The sequence below is a fragment of the Macroventuria anomochaeta genome (genome assembly GCF_010093625.1).
Source record: "Macroventuria anomochaeta strain CBS 525.71 unplaced genomic scaffold BU25scaffold_33, whole genome shotgun sequence".
Lineage (NCBI taxonomy): Eukaryota > Fungi > Ascomycota > Dothideomycetes > Pleosporales > Didymellaceae > Macroventuria > Macroventuria anomochaeta.
In genome coordinates, this window is record NW_022985394.1 from 319,625 (window position 1) to 336,296 (window position 16,672).

Below are 16,672 nucleotides of genomic sequence, written 5' to 3' on the forward strand. Positions count from 1 at the left end.
ATGACATCACCCGACAATTTCAAGACTGCGAGAGGTTGCCTTGATTATCTCCTTCTGCTATCCCAAAGGCTTCGGTGGCTGCACATTAGATGTCGGCAAGATAGTCTCCCAAGGATTCGAAGATGACCGGACGTTCTGCCTGCAGAAAGTGCACCGTGATCCAGATACCAAAGACTTCAAGCAGTACAAGACTATATACAGCGGCTTTCACCTACAGATAGTTCTGTTCAAGCAGATTGTCGAAGATAGACCGGATGGCAAGATGCTGGCTGTGACCAAAGTCAGAGATGAGCACCCAAACCCAAACTAGCTGTCCTGGACTGGATCCGATGGCCAGATTTAAACTCCTCTGCGTCCGGACGTGAAAGGCTTGAAGAAGCTCAGTTTAGATCTTCACGACAGCGCCACGGACACATACGAGATGGGTGACACCATCTCTGCGTGGGTGACTAAGTACCTTGGTTTCGAGACGCGTCTTGTCTACATCGTCCAGCACTTGCGTGTTGTCTTAGGCTCCGGAGCAACCAATGGCGACATGGCGTACGCGAAGCGATCCCCTCTAACGGCCCCAGGTCGCCGTCTTTTGCCCTCAGTTTTCAAGGTCCCGACAGAGCGCATCACCTTCCACATCGGTCAATACCTCGTCGTCACCAAGGAGTCAAACGACGAAGTCAGCTCCCGTCCCGCCGATGGCGTATCAATGGACATCACCAAGACCCGCCTCAACATCATCGTATCCGGTGCTCCAGCGGCGTATGACGAGGATTAATAGCCGCAATGATGTGCCCCGGTGGCATCAGGATGAAATTCAGAGGCACGTGCTGAAGATTCTAGGCCATCACTGTTAACCACGCACTGGAAAAAAGGCAGAAGAAGACCTCGAGTTGGTATGTAAGAATGGCGAAGGATAGAAGGGTTGGCAAGGGGTGGAAATATGGGCAAATATTTGGTAAGTACTCGTATAGAAGCCTGGCGGATAAGGGGAAGGAGGTTCGTGTCAGTGATGAGGTGAGGCTTATGAAGAGGACTAGGGAGAGGCCAGTATTTGGTAAGTCGACACTCTTTCGAGATGTTTTGTGCATTGCTGATGCGAAGCTAGATTGGCCGCTGCCGAAGGCTGTAGTGCTTACGTTCAAGTGAGGTCGACGATGGCGGAGTTCTCCCTCCGCTCAGGCTTGGTGAAGATCATATCCTTTGAAACGAGAGAAGATACGACACACATCTTGATGAGACCAGAGAAGGAATGCATGTAGCAAAATGATATCAATGCTGTTACTTCTTGAAGATATCAATGCGGATTGAGAACGCAAGCGTCGCGTTCTAGCTGTGACGTTATCCCACAAGCGCGACTTCTGTAGGGCCGACATAACCCTTCGCTCCGTCGCACCCCACCAACTGCATCTTCAACCTGACTCAATGTACACGCTCCTTCAGCCGCACCATCGGCCCCTTCCTGTTGCTCACGAACATCTCATACGTCTGGTACTGCCCCTCCTCATGACGACCCCGTCTCGCATCAGCACTCCCGCCTCCAAGCTTGTTCACTGGATCCTGCTCGATCTCGTACCTCCAAAACGTCTTGGCTATCACGACCCTCATCTCCAGCCACGCCATATTCTTGCCTACACACCCACGGGAGCCGGATGAAAAGGCGCAGAACGCGCTTTCGGCCAGCGCAACGCTCTCTGCTGTTGACCCTGCTTCGCCTACGATCCAACGTTCAGGACGGAAGTGCAGTGGCTCTGGGTAGTAGTCTTTGTTGTAGTGCATCGCCCAGAATGCGGTGCTGACGAGTAATCCTTGGGGGAAGTAGTGGCCGTTGACTGTCGTTCCGCCCTCGAGAACTTCGCGACTTGGCTCAGCGGGGACTGGGGGCGACATGCGCATGGCTTCGTGCAGGAAGGCGGTGAGGTACTTGCAAGACTGGAGCTTGGGCCCGGCTTTGATCTCGTCGTAACTTGTGAAGGTTGACAAGATCTCGCGAGCCAGCTTCTCCTGGACTTCCGGGCTGCGCGAGAGGTAGAAGTACGCCGCTGAGATGACGATAGCAGTTGTATCGCTTCCGGCGATGGTCAGGAGCTCGCACTCAGCGTACAGCTCTGGCAGTGAGTAGCCTGTTCCGGTTTCGGGGTCTTTTGCGTTGAACAGCCAATGGAAGAAGTCTTTCCGGACCTCTGCTTCTGGCTTGGGCTTCTCTTCGAGCTCTCTCTGCTTGCTCGTTCGCTTTGCGAGGCAGTCGTCCACGAATTCTGACCACTTCTTGATGGCAGGCGGAGTCGCGGCTGCGAGAAGTCGATCCAAACCTCTTGGCTTCAGCCAGACATATAACGAACTTATTGGAGAGCAAGCGATCTGATCGCGTCAGCATTATGGCTATTGCAGAGATTTGGATTGCTTGCCGGATGTACGAGCTCCATAAAGCCAATCATGAGCTCAGGTACGTGTCGCAGCTTACTATCCGGCTCTTTCATATCGAAGCATTTTCCGAAACACAGATCTCCGAGAATATCGAACACCAGATACGTGACTTGGTCGGCCATATCGATCGACTTCGTCCACTCATCGCCGTTCTCTTTCTGTTGACCGAGTAGCTCTAGCCAGCGATCCACATTGCTGTGGACAAAGACTTCAGCGCCTCTCAGCGCACTTTCAGAGAACGCGTGATTGATCACACGACGCTTTCTGGCGTGGGCTGGGATTGACGTTGCGCTCCACGTGTTAATGTGGTCAACAGTCTTCGGCCAGACTTCGTAGTACTCGCTCTTTTTGACATTGCCCTTCGGACCGAAGATGTGTCTGTACGCTGTTGGAGTGTTCAAGCAGACACTGTTAGGTGTGTATCGGAACTCAGGCCCTGCGCAGTCAGTCCCCGTTTCTTTCTATGATCTTGGCTGGGTTGATGCTCACCATAATGTTCTTGCAGACTGAGAAGCCATAGATGTCTGTCCTGATTTTTCGAATGCCACCAAGCCGGAAAAGTCGTCAGCTTGGCCCAGAAAGGGCCCGGAAACTTTGCCAAAGGATGGAAGTAAAGTCTATACACTGCCGTAGCAAGAATATAGGACAGGAGGAGCGAAGCACTCAAAGCAAGTGCATTGGGATACGAGAAACCGCCCGTGAAAGCCATGATGACAACTGAGGAACACGCTGTTACTGAGGGGCAATGTTGAAAAGATACACGTTCGATGCACGGATATTTTCTCGATCCTTGTTTTACCTATACAGAATAGAGGCAAGATCAGGGCCCTGCCCCACAACTTCTCACGGCCAAGGTCTTACAAGCCATGAATATTGTAAATTGCTGATTCGTCGGAGGGACGCCTGAACAAGGGTTTTTTCCAGCGATCCTATGCGTTTGCGAAATACCTGCCGGACCCCGAACCTGGGCAGAGACACCCACAACTTAACAACGTGAATTTCCAGTCTGCGACCTGGCAGTTCTATGCAGCCTTACACGGAGATTATACTGGAAAAGAGCATATATCTTCATAGTGTTGTAGAGGCTGGCAGCAGAGGGCGTAGTAGACTTCTTCTTGACGAGGCAGCTAATATATAGCGTCTTAGCACATATACGCAGACAGTACACAATGTACGCGTAGGATTAGCACAATATCTTAGGTCACAGGGTCCGGCTGGTCTTTCCCAAACAACCCGTAATCGGTCTCGGTCTCCACTTGCCAACGGATCGCCGCCAGCCGTCTGCCGACCCGCTCCTCGGAAATTTCTGATCTGGATTCAGAGAACTTTCGACCATCCGTAGTAGGACTGATATCGCAGGCTTCCCGGCCTGAGAACTGTTTCTTCCATTGTTTTGAAGCCATCACGTAATTGGACATGGTATTGGGAGCCTTGAGAAGGGGTATGAGTGGGATGATAGATAGGGTGAGAGATGACGAGAAGGTGGATGAAGTTCGCGACGTGTTGACGGAGAGGTGAGGTTAAAGGCAAACTTGACCCTGATGATGACAATGCACGGTCAAAAATCTTGGCGCATTTTCGACCCTTCTTTTCCCAAGGCTATTGCAGGTACCTCAATCGACACCAAACGAGTTCCCATCCCGCGCATGTCAGAACAGAGGTACAGAAGTCGAGTACGATGTCACAAAGCTCGCCAAATGATAGAGCGGGATTCGTACCGGTATGGCTGACAAAGAGACTCCTGATTCGACCGCGTCAGAGCGCTCGACACGTATGCATCCAGCGCGTCAAAATCTATGCGAACAAAGGTGACATCTTCGCAACACGGAGTTAAGACCAACCGTACGATGGATGCGCAATCATCCTCGCTGCGACTTTGCATCTGTCGTCCCATTGAACGTACTGACCAACCTTATCCGGTTCTGACCTATCAAGCCAGCCTAGCAATGCGGAATCGCCCAAAAGTTAGGACTCCATACTCATACATGCTCTTCAGCAACACAGTTCGCTGTGCAGCAGGTGTGCGGCTTGAAATGTGGTCGACGTTTTCACAAAGTCCGAACCTTTGGACATCTTGCAGCGCTCTGATCACAATCCTGGACGATGTGCAAACGTTATGGATCCAGATCGTTTACGCCTCGGCGAACTGTTCGAAGCTCTTATTGACCCCTTCCTGTCCTTTCTGCCGACTGCTTTACTGTATCGTCTCGAGGGATCTTGGGGCCGACGGCGACGTTCCATTGCTCCTTGAACCCTTCCGTTCGCACATACAGCATAATCGCTGACAGAGTCTCCCAGAGAATTGAAGGTCTGAGAGCGCTGTAATCCTCGGAGTTGCGACTGGCAGTGACCTCTTCGCTCCGATTCGTGATCCATTTAGGGAAAGGAACAACGACATACGATCCGCAATGATGACAGGACCAGCAATCGCCATGGAGACTCAATGTGCACCACCTCTCGACAGCATTCAAGATCTGTCGATACTGACCGGCTACTTGAACACTGCGAACGCACTCATGGCGATTACTGCTGATCGAAGAAACTATCTGAGCTCTTGACAGCGCGTATTATCGACGTGCAGGAACGACAAGTGGTTTCCTGCCCTCTGGGTTATGACTATATCGCCTTGAGCTATGTATGGGGAGGTGTACAGCCAGTTCCCGGAACCCTTGAAAACAAGTACCTTCCGCAAACCATCGAGGATGCTATAACCGTTACGAAAGCCTTAGGCAGGCGCTACCTATAGGTATGCTCGTATTGCCGGTTCTGTTAGCCTCACTAATGGATCCTACAGGTGGACGCTCTTTGCATCTACTAATCACCAGACCCAACACCGGCCCAACGTCAAGAGAAGATGCAACAACTCAACATGATGGCCACCATTTATGGCTGTGCGACTCTGACCATCATTGCGCCTACTGGTAAGCGCGCCAACCCAGGCCTAGCTGGCGTGTCAGTACCGCGTCCAACGCAGGTCAAGAAGACGATCGAGGGGTACAACTTCTTCACCATCCCTCCAGAGATCTTGGTCGAGCGGACCGCGACTGATTGGTCTACTCGAGCCTGGACGCTGCAGGAAGAGGTACTCTCGATGCGTGTTTTGCATTTTACGGAGAGCCAGGTGGGCTTCAGCTGCTTGATGGGATATGTATGGGAAGGTACCGACCCCGAGACAGGATTCAAGGGTGATTGAACACAGCATTCCGCACAACCGTTGTTGCGCATGGCCACACGTCTTGAGCTGGTCAGTCCTGCAGGCTTTGTATGAAAATACTCTCTGACTTTCTACTGTAGCCTCCAGAAGAAGAAGCTGCAATCATACCAGCGGACTTTGAAGGGACGATGCCCCTGTACGGCGGCATACTGCGGGTCTACACCAGCTGTCCACTGACCAACGAGATCGACTCTCTGAACGCGTTCTTGGGCCTGTTAGCTAGATTCAAGGGACGACTCTTCCCGCTCGGATTCTGCCATGGTCTTCCACTGCAGAGTCACTCTATCACTCTAGGCTGAGTTGATGATCAGGTCGAGCATCCGCGGCGCCGATTAGACTTCCCGAGTTGGAGCTGGGCTGAGTGAGAAGGGCCTGCATTGACTCCGCCTGACATACTGGACATGTACGATGATCCTATAAATCGGGACAGAGAGCCAGACCTTGAAGTCGACATCAGAGGATGCAAAGGAAACAAACTGACCGTAGAAGGCTGGGTCATGACGCTGAACATCCAGACAGATCCGTTCAGCGAGTTGATCGTGCCAGGGCAGGAAGCGTCGATTGCTACTGTCGAAGAGGGAAGTTGGGAGCATCACAAGACTTTCACAACCAGACATCACGATTGCCTTGTTGTGCAGCGGCAAGAGAGGAATCCAACGCGCAGCCCAGAAAGGCAAATAGTATTTCTGGTCGTTCTTGAGTGGATGGGAGAAGTCGCACAGCGACGAATTCTCATCACGCTGAACTTCTTTGCTGGGTACAACTTTGTGCTGACCGACCCACGCAAGCGGACGGTTCGGTTGGTCGTACAGAATCTCCATTGTCAAGAGAGCGGTTGGGTTGACCCCGCGGCCCTCTTCAAATGGCGAACATGCAACAAGACCAAGAAGAACAACACCAAATTTCCGTGTCATCCGCCCTGAAACAAGCTTCCATGAGCAGGAGCGTGCCTCGATCCTTTTATCACCAAGTATTGTGCTCTAGTCCTGAAAAGGCCTAGACACAGCCAGGTAGGGCTTAGCGTCAACAAGCGAGACGTTTCACACGATCGCTTCCGCTGTCATGCCATCCGACCTTCTGTCATTGCGACTCGTGTCTGCAGCCACAACGGCGAGATCTGGGCTCATTACCGCGCGCGATGCTGAGAGCTGTTACCATGCCGCTGGGCCAGTACTGAAAGAACGATTGTCTTTGGCTACTTGCGGGTCCACGTCCCCATAATGGTTGACTAACACATTGAAACATCCTGCATTCGACGTTTCGTGTCCGAGATATTGGTATGCAGGGATGAGCCGGCAGCTCCATCTGTGCCGCTTCAATCCTGGGCTGGACCTGGATCATGTTACCTCGAAATGAGTACCGCTTTATATATGCGTGTTGGTACCTTTTTGTATTCTCGTCTCATCATTCATCTCACTACAGTCCTTCTTTTCATCTCGTAGTACACATTCCTTTCCGTACAGCTGGTCTCTGTTCGCATTCACTTCAACATGCTTTCCAAGGTCGCTCTTATCAACGCGCTCATCAGTGCTGTGTCTGCTGGTAGGTATCGAGAGAGTATCAGGCCAGGCGTACATATGCTGATAGCCTGATCAGGCACAATCCTTTGGGATGGACGCTTCAACGACATGACGTCTAGCGCAGACCTCGAGAAGTGGTCGTTCTCCAACCCTGTCGGCGCCTACCAGTACTACATTCACGGCTCCGGCGCAGTCGCTGACTACGTCAACCTTGACTCGACCTACAAGAACCCCGCCGACACCGGCTCGAAGCAGGGTGTCAAGATCACCATCGACGAGACTGCCAAGTGGAACGGCCAGACCATGCTGAGGACTGAGCTCATTCCCCAGACCACCGCTGCCATCAACAAGGGCAAGGTCTACTACCACTTCTCGGTCAAGACCACAGGCACCAACAAGCCTACCGCAACGAACGAGCACCAGATCGCCTTCTTTGAGAGCCACTTTACCGAGCTGAAGTACGGTGCTTCGGGTAGCAGCAACACCAACCTGCAGTGGCACGTTGGTGGTGTCTCCAAGTGGGACGTCGAGCTCGTTGCAGACGAGTGGCACAACGTTGCCTACGAGATCGACTTCGACACCGGTTCCGTCTCGTTCTACCACTCCACTGGCAGCGATGCCCTGACCAAGACCGCTGGTCCCTTCGATGCCAGCACCTCTTCCAACGGTGCTGACTGGCACTTGGGCGTCCTTCGTCTGCCCGGCTCCAACGACGCCGATGGTGCTGAGGATTGGTTCTTTAGCGGTGTCTACGTCGAGAGCGGCGACCTCACTACTAGGTAAACATCCGAGTTCTCAGAGACGTCTCATCTACCATATTGTTTCTAACTTTGCTCAAGCGTTAACTCTGCTGGTGGTGCGGCCTCTGACGACTCGTCTGCCCCTGCTTCGAGCGCTGCGCCAGCTTCATCCAAGGCTGCGGTTGCCTCCTCGGCTACTGCTACATCAGCAGCTGCTGAGACCCCTACTGCATCTTCCTCTGCCGCCGCCACCTCTGCCGCCGCCACCTCTTCGGCCGCCCAGACCCCTGTCGCATCCTCCGCCGCCCCCGCAGCATCTTCATCCGCTACCGCTGTTGAGACTCCTGTCGCTTCCACCACAGCTGTAGAATCCGAGGCTCCCGTTGCATCTTCCACTGCCGCTGCTGCTCCTTCTGCCTCAGCTGGGGCCGGAGCCAGCACCGAGCTTCCTATCGAGTTCACACTCAAGGAGTTGATCGCGTGGGTCAAGGCTAAGAACGGTGAGAACTAAGCACAGAGAGCTTTGAAGACTTGGATAGCATTCTTGTATATACTTTACACCATCGACCTGTCGATACACCGCTTCACCGTACAGCAATTGATTGTCAACCATGACTCGCTCTACATTGCATGCTTACACAGCCACTGGCATGCTCTCCTACACTCCAACCCACATCTTCCGTTCATCTATGCAGTACCTGGCGCGAACGCTGCTGCAATCCCAACAAGCTTCGCTCCGAGGACCTCTTGTTTTTCCCCTGGGCGCAAGTTGTCCTTGACAGGGTATCTTGCTTCGAAGTGAATACTCCTTCCTTCGACAATCAACGCTACTTCATAGTGAACTTCATAGTACTTCTTCTGAGAACCTGTATATGTACTATACTCAGATGGCTGCTGCAGAGCAATGCGACCTTCGTCTTTCAGACGTGTCAAATCTGCCTCGAGATAACCGACCATCACAGCTCCTATCACGACGTTAGACCTGCATGATAAATGGGATGTGGACTTACCTTTGTTCAAAGCGTGCGTCTTCCTGTAATGGTCAGGGTGTTCAGAGTCAGACATCCAAAGTTGCTCTGCACATAGAAGCTTTTTGTTTGTCTGGGGAAATGTGTGTTTGACGTGGAAAGTAAAAGCTTGCATGTTCTCCACTCTCTGTCCCTGCCACGGAGTCAGCCACTCGTATGATTGTGAGATTAATGAGGCACTCACTGCTCGCAGGACCCACCGGATGGTCCCATCGACGTATCGTTCTCCATCAACTTTGTTGATCCGGCATTTTGTGCGCCTATGTGCTTCTACCTCTTCAGGTTCGTAAAGTTCACTCAGAATGAATCCGTAGCTGCACTGTATGATGCGACTAGGACCGAACCTCTTGTTCAGCGCCCGAAGGACCGCGCCTCTAGCTACTGCGGTTGACCTGTTCGCTCGTCAGTCTACTTTCGATCAACATGCTGGTCTTTATGCAAGGAAGACTAACGGATTTTGCGGAACAACGAGGTCAATGTTTCGTCCTTTGGCGTTGGTCCGTTCCGCAAGATACTTTCTGAGGTAGCTTTGCAGGGAAGGAGATTGGCCGAAACCGCCAGTGAGGATGACTTTCTCGACGCGACGATCTTTGTTCTCTGCCAGGTCCAGTTGGTTTTCGAGGACTTCTTTTGCACCTGCCAGCGATGGTTCGAAGAAATTCTTCATAGTTTTACTTCTGAAGCTCAGCAGATTGTCATACTCACGAGTGGACGAACCTACCGTTTCAGCTCCAGGTTATCTGAATAGAAGCCCTTTCTCCTGTTTTCCCTTAGATTTTCGATTCTAACTCGAAAGGTCTCCTCCTTCCGCTTCGTGGTGTCAATGATTCTCTTCTGGTAATTTTCGAAGATACCCGTTCTGACTTGCACGATGCTCTTCAGGGACTTCGTATTGTACGGGTCATTGACCAGGTATGTTTCGTTTGCAAGCTTTTGGAGTAACTTCTTCTCATACCGTTCATTGATATAGCTTGCTCCACACAGCTTACCTTTTATGAGTTAGCTTTATCACTAAGGTCTGCTTTGTGACTCACTATCTGGAGCAACAACTTCTGCAGCCAACCTCACAGGATCGCCATTCACACACTTGTATGTTACAGCATCTACTGTGCCTCCCCCAGCATCGAGCACCACAACTGTCTCGTTGTTCTACGCAGTCTTGTCAATAAGGCGTTTGTAATGAGATGGAAGGTCTTACGTAAAGCTCACTTCCAGCCTCTGCCAGGATACATTCAGCAGCAGCCTCAGGCTCAGAGATCATGAACAGATTGCAAACATCATCATCGGCGTTTTTGCTGAAACCAACCTGCTTGACGGCTTGCTCTAGCGCAGTCTGCATATTTCGACATGCATTGCCAGGCCATTTCGCGGGTACGCATAAGACAAACTGGATAAGCGTATCTTGTTGAAGCTCGTTCGAAAACAGCAATTGTTCCTTCGTGTGTTCCAGGAGATGTGATAGATAGTGCTTGTAGATGTCGGTGTCCCTGTCAATGATTCTTCTTCTTCTCAAAGTCCTCAAATTTGCCCTGAGTTCAGTCTGAATATCTTTAGTATCGCTCCCATCGATGAGATTAAGCTTGATTCTGGTGAGTGGCCGGGCGTCATCTCGAGGAGCGTTCATCTCGTTGAGTTTCTGTTGTACTTCGTAACCCCAGTATTGCTCCACTGTGTTGTTCGCTCTGGCTCTGGACTGTGTGTTGGTAAGTCCCTCAATTTCATTGCCATCATCAAATTGCGATCGTGATTCCTGGTTGTCGGATCCGTCCTCGTCACTGCTTGAGTCTTCTTTCTCGCCCTCTGAGCCTTGGATGTCATCATCGAATCCGTTGGTATATGGCTGCCTCCAGCTTCCCGTTAATCCATCATCGTACCACAACTCAGTCGGTACATCCTGCCTGAAGTCCAGTACACCTTCCGGAGGTTCATAGCCTGGATAATTACCAATGCATTTGATGTGGCGTAGGTCGATCCTTTCCGGTGCTACACCTCTCGGCAGAACGGCATACGCGACGGAGGAGAACGTCGTTCCAAAATCGATAGCGATGATCATACGATCCGCTTCGGTGTTGCTGATAGGATCGTGGTCCAATTCGTGAATGTCAATGTCTTCAGTTTCATCTCCCTCTGTGGTCATTTCAACATCTGAACTCTGGGACATACTTTCAAAGAGTTCGGGGCCCGGGTCAATATGGCCATACATGAATGTAGAACTTCTGATTGATGGTGTCATGTTCTTGCGCTTGGTCCACGAGTAAACGGTTAGAAAGCCTTGGAGAGTGGTGAAAGGAGCCGCAGAAATAGCCGCGAGACTTGTAAACTGATCTTCGAGGGGCCTTACGCATCGTACCTAAGTATAGTTCTGGTGAAATAACCTCTAACTCATTTTGTTCCATCTGCATATTGAGTCTCCAGTATAACTGTGCCGACAGGGAGTAATACGCTGTGGCGCTGTGGCGTGTTTCGGAGTCGCAGTCAGCCTCGCTGCCTGTTTGGCAATCATCCTACGAGCAGGTGCGAAGGCCTATGACCACCCCTCATCAGGATGCGCTAGCTCTAATAGGCAAAGCTAACTCCGTGCCCCTGCAGTTGTGCTTGAAGCTGAGAAGTGGGACTTAACCTCAGGAATCGCTCACATTGCCTGTTCTGGCGTGCCTTTCTCCGGTTCGATTTTTGCATCTTCAACTTCACATCGCCTTCGCACGCTGGTTGCCAGCTCTTCACAGTTCCAAATGGCAACTCCGGACCTGTATGAAATCCTTGCGAATCTTGACTTTCTGGTTCTTGGCCCCAAGACTCGGTCATTGCAGGATAAAGACTTCGGCGAATATGAAAATAAGATTCTTATCCAGATAGCGGAGGGCTTGCACAATCAGTTTACGGTCGATGAAGTAAGGGAGCAGCTTTGGGAGGCATTTCGATTCAGAGAAAGCTTTCCCGAGTACGCTTTTGATCTACTGTTTCTCCACGGCAGCTCCGAGTTCGACCTCAACCGTGAAGAGCGAGAACACATTGCAACACATCTGGACACGATTCGGCTACGCAAAGCATGCGCACAAACATTGCGGAACGATACTCTACGGTCAAGGTCCATTGCCCTCGCCCCCGTGCAGAAACAGGAAGCACGCTCCACCGCTGTATGCGCCAGACTACTATCAAGCTCCCACAAGACTCGTAATAAGCCCGTTGGAAGATGTGCAGTCTCGAAGTCAAGCAAATCACCCAAGGTGGGAGCATTGTATAAGTTCATCTAAGGGCCATTGTTGACCTGGACAGCGACGCCGTACAACTACAAAAGATCAGACAACGCAAACTGATATTATCGCACCAAGCATCGAGGTCGACGAGACTCCATGTGATTCTCCAGTTTCAGCAGCTCTGACGGCGGACTTGTACGCACCTGCTGTACCATCAGGTAAAGACCCTGCTAGACGTTGAAAGTCAAATTCTCACAATGCAAAACCAGAACATATCTCTATCAACCAAGGAAGCCGCTCAATCGTCAAGAGTAGATGGTCGCCAGTCGTAATCTCTGAGACGGATTACACGACAATGGCTGCCGAATTGGCGTTCTACAAAGAACGTTATAAGGAAGCTGAGCACGAATGTCGAGTCATGAAGAATCAGAGGCGACAGATCGAGAGTGTGAACGAAACACCAAAAGACATAACAAAGATTCTCAATCAGAACACACGACAAATCAACAATCTGAAACAACGCCTCGAGGATCGGACAAATTTGGAACGATATCTCTTTATCAGCAATACCCAGTGTGCTATGTCGACTTCACAACGACTTCTTACACAATTTCAGATGCTGAAAGATCAGCTCCCTACGGTCCTTGTGATGGATGGTGCATACGAACCGCCAGTTGGGGACCTCAAAGGCACCTCTGCCGATTTGGATGATTTGCTGTCCACCGTTTTCGGCAGAGACGCCTTGTACAACCCAGACGACATGCCAGGCACTTTCCCGGCATTGACCTCCTATGAACTCATACAAGCCCTTACTGGAGCTTCGTTGCATGAGTGGATCTTCGGAAGTGAATATCGAACGTATGCGATGGGAGTCACACCGCTTCTACAAGAATACCGCAAATTCGTTGCTACTTTATGTGTGTACAAATCCGGCTATCTTCTACTTTTCTACATACTCACATTTCCTAGGTGATCACGAAAGTCTCTGCAATCTGGATATTGCGGTGCATCAGTCCATCATCGAGGATGACAGCTTCAAGGATGTAATAGTTCCCAAGATGAGCGAAATGTTCACGAGCCGTCTGGTGAATGCACTTGAGCCTCTCTTCGACAAGGACTCAAGACGCAATGCAATTCAAAAGCTGAGACCTTCACTATACTCCATATTGCATCTAGCAATACAAATTCGTTCGGAGACTTTGGTCAGCACGGATTGTTATCAGCTTATATGGCCTTCAGTTGGCTCGTCATTTAACAAAAAGGAGATGGAAACAAAAGGTACGGAATCAATAGCCGTTGCAGGTGTAGTCAGGCTGCCCCTTTGTCCAGGCATACGGGCATACACTAAGGAAAAGGCGCTGGTTGATTACGGCGGTCTCATGAGAGGCGACGTGTCTCGCATGGGACCAAAGTACGTGATGAAAGCCTTGGTCCTACGCTAAAACAGATGCTAGTGAATTATTCAACTATCAACTCCTATGAATGACATCTCTTACAGCTTTCGACTCCACAGTGTCTGCGGTTACGCAAGGATCAACGCCACGTGTACGCAGGATGCTACGCAGTTCCGCAAACGAGAAGCCAATAAGTGCTAAATTAGTGCCCCCAACTAATCTTCACAATTGCAAGGAACTTGATCCTTCTGCAACATCCAGTTCCGTAGCCGAGCCGAGATGTACTGCGCCGTACATGTCACGGCCGATAATAAGACCAAGGCATCACACTAAGCCCAACAGAAACAACGACAGTATGCGAGCAGGAGATGAGACGGGTGCAGTATGCAAAGATGCGTTCTGTGTTACATTGGCAGTGTCAGGAAGAAGTAGGCAGGGGTACGACCGGGGCCATTCTCGAGTGACGGCGCTTACCAACTTCCACAGCGCTCAGCCTCGTCGTGTCAACCTAAGCGCCTGCGCGGTGCACCGTCTGTGCGGTCACAAAAGCAAGTCTTCGTGCAGGGGCTCACCGCATCATAGGAAGGCTGATATGTGCTCAGCCACTTACAGTCCTGCAGAACCGTAGGCTGCTACCTGATGCACCTCATACCATGTTCATATATGTCACACCTACTATGTATTGAAGGGCTAGAGGGGAGAAAAAATAATGCGCCAGTATCTACAATGTCGCCTAGGAAAGAGAGCCTTTCCAAAGCTGGCTTGCGTCAAATAACCTCTGCTCACGGCATTCGATTTGAGGGACCAACCCCCCCGGGAGATTGGCCAGATGAATGCAAAAACCATTTTCAAGTCATTCGTTCGCTTCAGTTCTTACCGTACGAAAAGTACAGAGACAACGAACAGGTTCCTTGTAGCCGAAGAGAAAAATTCCAAAAACGCGTCAGAAATCTTCGCGACAGTGTTCGAGATCTGCTCAACGATGAGAACCCGTGTGAAGATTCATGGCGAAAGCTAGAAGGCTTAGTATTTGAAAGATTCGAAAGGCCGGTTATCTGGTATGTGGTAATTCATGAATTTGCTAGATGGTAAAGACTGACCTATGGAAGTGGAAAATGCGGTAACGAGTTATCAAAATCAGACTACGAGGCGAAGTGCTTGAACAGAGAAAACCAGATCGAGCTAGACGCCAAGCGGAATGCGAGGAAGTTTTGTGCTTGTAGGCACAAAAGGCCCCATGAACAGATTAAAGATCCGTGAGTTACCTTCGTTAACCCGACTGAGCATCCGCTAATGGAACAGCGATGAGGAGCGTGGGAAAATATTCTGTTCAGTAAATGGAGAACCCATTACTCACGTGTCAGGAGACAACCTCGAAAATTCCAAAATCTCCATGCGACCAGACCTAGTGATTGGATTACGAGCTTCACCATACATCGCTCGAAGCGAATCCCATTTTCCAGCGAAAGGTAGAAACAAACTACTCCTACCGTTTCTTGTTTTAGAGGCGAAAAAGGAGAAAAATGCACCAGGTTTTCGAGCGATTCAGTATCAAACCGCGTTTCCTGTTCGACGGTTCTTGAAAGCTCAGGCCGACATGGACAGTCGCGACTCCTCATGCGAGCCTTGCTTGGTGTGGTTCTTTGCTTACCAAGGCGAGCAATGGCGTCTGCATGCTGGCACAATAGACCGTGATAAAGTAGTGAGTTTTATCCCACACATTGACGCGTTCATACTCACCGAAGCTTTCCAGAGAGTTTTCGACCTATGGCAAGGGACCATACAATCACAAGACGGCGCGCTGCAATTACTGCTGATTGTTGATTACATATGGTCTTGGGCGCGAGACGTATATCGACCAACCATCAGGAAACTCATCTCAAATTCACCGACGAGCTTTCGAGGCGTCTCTCCGGTTTCTACGGATCGTTTTCGCCACTCAGTCTCGCTATGTCCCCTCACAAGCTCCACGCCCACCTCACAGGATCCAGATCAAATGCAAACCGATGAGATCGTGGTCGCTACCAACGGGCTCTGTCAGCCTCAGGCCTGGGAAGTAGCAGCACTCCCAGATGCAAGTTGCCATACTTTCCTTCGATGGGCAGTCGGCCACGAGATGTCGCCCTCCTGGACGGGACTTGGGAGCATACGTCACTCAAACCTTGTACATTTCGAGTTTCGATGTTACAATCTGGCGATAGATGTCGCTACTACAGAAGAAATGTCGATGGCAGAGGAAGATCTGTCTTTGTACTCAACCTTGTGCTCTTACGCTGTAACCATATCGCCGGAACAGCTATATGAGATTGCAGCTATCTGGACAACAAGATTTCCGTCAACTCCTGGATTCCAATCGGCCAGTGCGATGCGAGCCACGTTCTTCGTCCAGACGTACTGCGATCAGTCGACATGGCAAATTAAGAGGGTCCTGAACTGCATCATATGGGCAGTCAATAATCACGATACACCCACAGAGTACGACGCAGGAGACCTTCTAAAAGCCATGTTACAAATTCGCAACATTCACGGCAGAGAGTCGGTCTATATCGCCTTGCAAGACACAGGTTTGGTTCTTCAACACACGGAGCATGATCAGAGCCTCAATTGGGAATCATTCGCACAAGCGGGTCTTTCAGACACGGCAGTTGACACTCTCAGAGGGCTCAGAGCCGAAGTACGCGTTGCAGATATAGTGTTACAGCGTGTTAGCCATGACGCTCAGCTTCTTTGGGTCGAACGGAGCCCACATGATCAGTATCGATGTGTATCCACACCTTGGGAACAAGACACCAGATCTGGAGACTCCATGCTCGCGATTCGATCCCCCTTATGGCCTCTCACCTGTCCCAAATTCTGCTTATTCGTCCTTCCTGAGGTCCATGACGAATCTTCGGGCGGTCTGCACCGGCTGCTTGAGGAGGCTATGTCGTTGAGAAATTTTTACGTGCATGTCGATCACCAGTGGGGTAGAGAGGACACTCGCTTACTTCGCCAGTGGCGTAAGGCTCTTAGTTCCGAAAAGACGATCGTTGCGTGAAAGGACGCGTCACGCTTATACACACTAGTACGCATTTGTGGCATGACGTCACTACAAATCGAATTATCAAGGGTTGAGGGGCTTTACATTGACGAGCAGTTTCACGCAATTGCGACCGTTGTGG

The 16,672-nt window shown here is 50.7% G+C and overlaps 8 protein-coding genes across 8 annotated transcripts; 6 read left to right on the forward strand and 2 right to left on the reverse strand.

Moving 5' to 3' along the window:
• Window positions 1–18: 18 nt before the first annotated feature.
• BU25DRAFT_493951 (uncharacterized protein) lies at window positions 19–1,241 on the forward strand. Its single transcript, XM_033711747.1, has 2 exons — window positions 19–1,048; window positions 1,100–1,241. Exon 1 carries the CDS (start codon window positions 422–424, stop codon window positions 767–769), a length of 348 nt encoding a protein of 115 aa, XP_033558253.1. The 5' UTR covers window positions 19–421; the 3' UTR covers window positions 770–1,048; window positions 1,100–1,241.
• A 172-nt stretch (window positions 1,242–1,413) lies between these two features.
• On the reverse strand, window positions 1,414–3,127 carry BU25DRAFT_477179 (cytochrome P450; the record flags this gene model as incomplete). The annotated part of the gene is made up of 3 exons (XM_033710970.1): window positions 1,414–2,352; window positions 2,400–2,854; window positions 2,908–3,127. 3 exons carry the CDS (start codon window positions 3,125–3,127, stop codon window positions 1,414–1,416), a joined length of 1,614 nt encoding a protein of 537 aa, XP_033558254.1.
• A 2,163-nt stretch (window positions 3,128–5,290) lies between these two features.
• Window positions 5,291–5,931, forward strand: BU25DRAFT_424446 (uncharacterized protein; the record flags this gene model as incomplete). The annotated part of the gene is made up of 2 exons (XM_033708284.1): window positions 5,291–5,539; window positions 5,713–5,931. The coding sequence occupies 2 exons, from the start codon at window positions 5,291–5,293 to the stop codon at window positions 5,929–5,931; spliced, it is 468 nt and encodes a 155-aa protein (XP_033558255.1).
• Window positions 5,932–6,724: 793 nt separating this feature from the next.
• BU25DRAFT_413935 (glycoside hydrolase family 131 protein) lies at window positions 6,725–8,543 on the forward strand. Its single transcript, XM_033707162.1, has 3 exons — window positions 6,725–7,174; window positions 7,229–7,931; window positions 7,992–8,543. Exons 1-3 carry the CDS (start codon window positions 7,123–7,125, stop codon window positions 8,401–8,403), a joined length of 1,167 nt encoding a protein of 388 aa, XP_033558256.1. The 5' UTR covers window positions 6,725–7,122; the 3' UTR covers window positions 8,404–8,543.
• Window positions 8,544–8,579: 36 nt separating this feature from the next.
• Window positions 8,580–11,057, reverse strand: BU25DRAFT_348820 (uncharacterized protein; the record flags this gene model as incomplete). The annotated part of the gene is made up of 7 exons (XM_033703220.1): window positions 8,580–8,857; window positions 8,903–9,053; window positions 9,105–9,312; window positions 9,373–9,594; window positions 9,642–9,909; window positions 9,955–10,069; window positions 10,119–11,057. The coding sequence occupies 7 exons, from the start codon at window positions 11,055–11,057 to the stop codon at window positions 8,580–8,582; spliced, it is 2,181 nt and encodes a 726-aa protein (XP_033558257.1).
• A 409-nt stretch (window positions 11,058–11,466) lies between these two features.
• Window positions 11,467–12,298, forward strand: BU25DRAFT_166423 (uncharacterized protein). The gene has a single exon (XM_033700780.1). The coding sequence runs from the start codon at window positions 11,653–11,655 to the stop codon at window positions 12,172–12,174; it is 522 nt and encodes a 173-aa protein (XP_033558258.1). The 5' UTR covers window positions 11,467–11,652; the 3' UTR covers window positions 12,175–12,298.
• Window positions 12,299–13,684, forward strand: BU25DRAFT_166424 (uncharacterized protein). The gene is made up of 3 exons (XM_033700781.1): window positions 12,299–12,335; window positions 12,387–13,034; window positions 13,087–13,684. Exons 2-3 carry the CDS (start codon window positions 12,473–12,475, stop codon window positions 13,557–13,559), a joined length of 1,035 nt encoding a protein of 344 aa, XP_033558259.1. The 5' UTR covers window positions 12,299–12,335; window positions 12,387–12,472; the 3' UTR covers window positions 13,560–13,684.
• Window positions 13,685–14,011: 327 nt separating this feature from the next.
• BU25DRAFT_166430 (uncharacterized protein) lies at window positions 14,012–16,656 on the forward strand. The gene is made up of 4 exons (XM_033700782.1): window positions 14,012–14,569; window positions 14,621–14,767; window positions 14,814–15,213; window positions 15,265–16,656. The coding sequence occupies exons 1-4, from the start codon at window positions 14,151–14,153 to the stop codon at window positions 16,546–16,548; spliced, it is 2,250 nt and encodes a 749-aa protein (XP_033558260.1). The 5' UTR covers window positions 14,012–14,150; the 3' UTR covers window positions 16,549–16,656.
• Window positions 16,657–16,672: the final 16 nt, after the last annotated feature.

Coding starts and splice junctions, on each gene's coding strand:
- BU25DRAFT_493951 (XM_033711747.1), top strand. CDS start 422: ATGGGTGACACCATCTCTGCGTGGGTGACTAAGTACCTTGGTTTCGAG.
- BU25DRAFT_413935 (XM_033707162.1), top strand. CDS start 7,123: ATGCTTTCCAAGGTCGCTCTTATCAACGCGCTCATCAGTGCTGTGTCT. Junction 7,175..7,228: donor CATCAGTGCTGTGTCTGCTG/GTAGGTATCGAG, acceptor TAGCCTGATCAG/GCACAATCCTTTGGGATGGA. Junction 7,932..7,991: donor AGCGGCGACCTCACTACTAG/GTAAACATCCGA, acceptor ACTTTGCTCAAG/CGTTAACTCTGCTGGTGGTG.
- BU25DRAFT_166423 (XM_033700780.1), top strand. CDS start 11,653: ATGGCAACTCCGGACCTGTATGAAATCCTTGCGAATCTTGACTTTCTG.
- BU25DRAFT_166424 (XM_033700781.1), top strand. CDS start 12,473: ATGGCTGCCGAATTGGCGTTCTACAAAGAACGTTATAAGGAAGCTGAG. Junction 13,035..13,086: donor CAAATTCGTTGCTACTTTAT/GTGTGTACAAAT, acceptor CACATTTCCTAG/GTGATCACGAAAGTCTCTGC.
- BU25DRAFT_166430 (XM_033700782.1), top strand. CDS start 14,151: ATGCACCTCATACCATGTTCATATATGTCACACCTACTATGTATTGAA. Junction 14,570..14,620: donor TTCGAAAGGCCGGTTATCTG/GTATGTGGTAAT, acceptor GACCTATGGAAG/TGGAAAATGCGGTAACGAGT. Junction 14,768..14,813: donor CATGAACAGATTAAAGATCC/GTGAGTTACCTT, acceptor CTAATGGAACAG/CGATGAGGAGCGTGGGAAAA.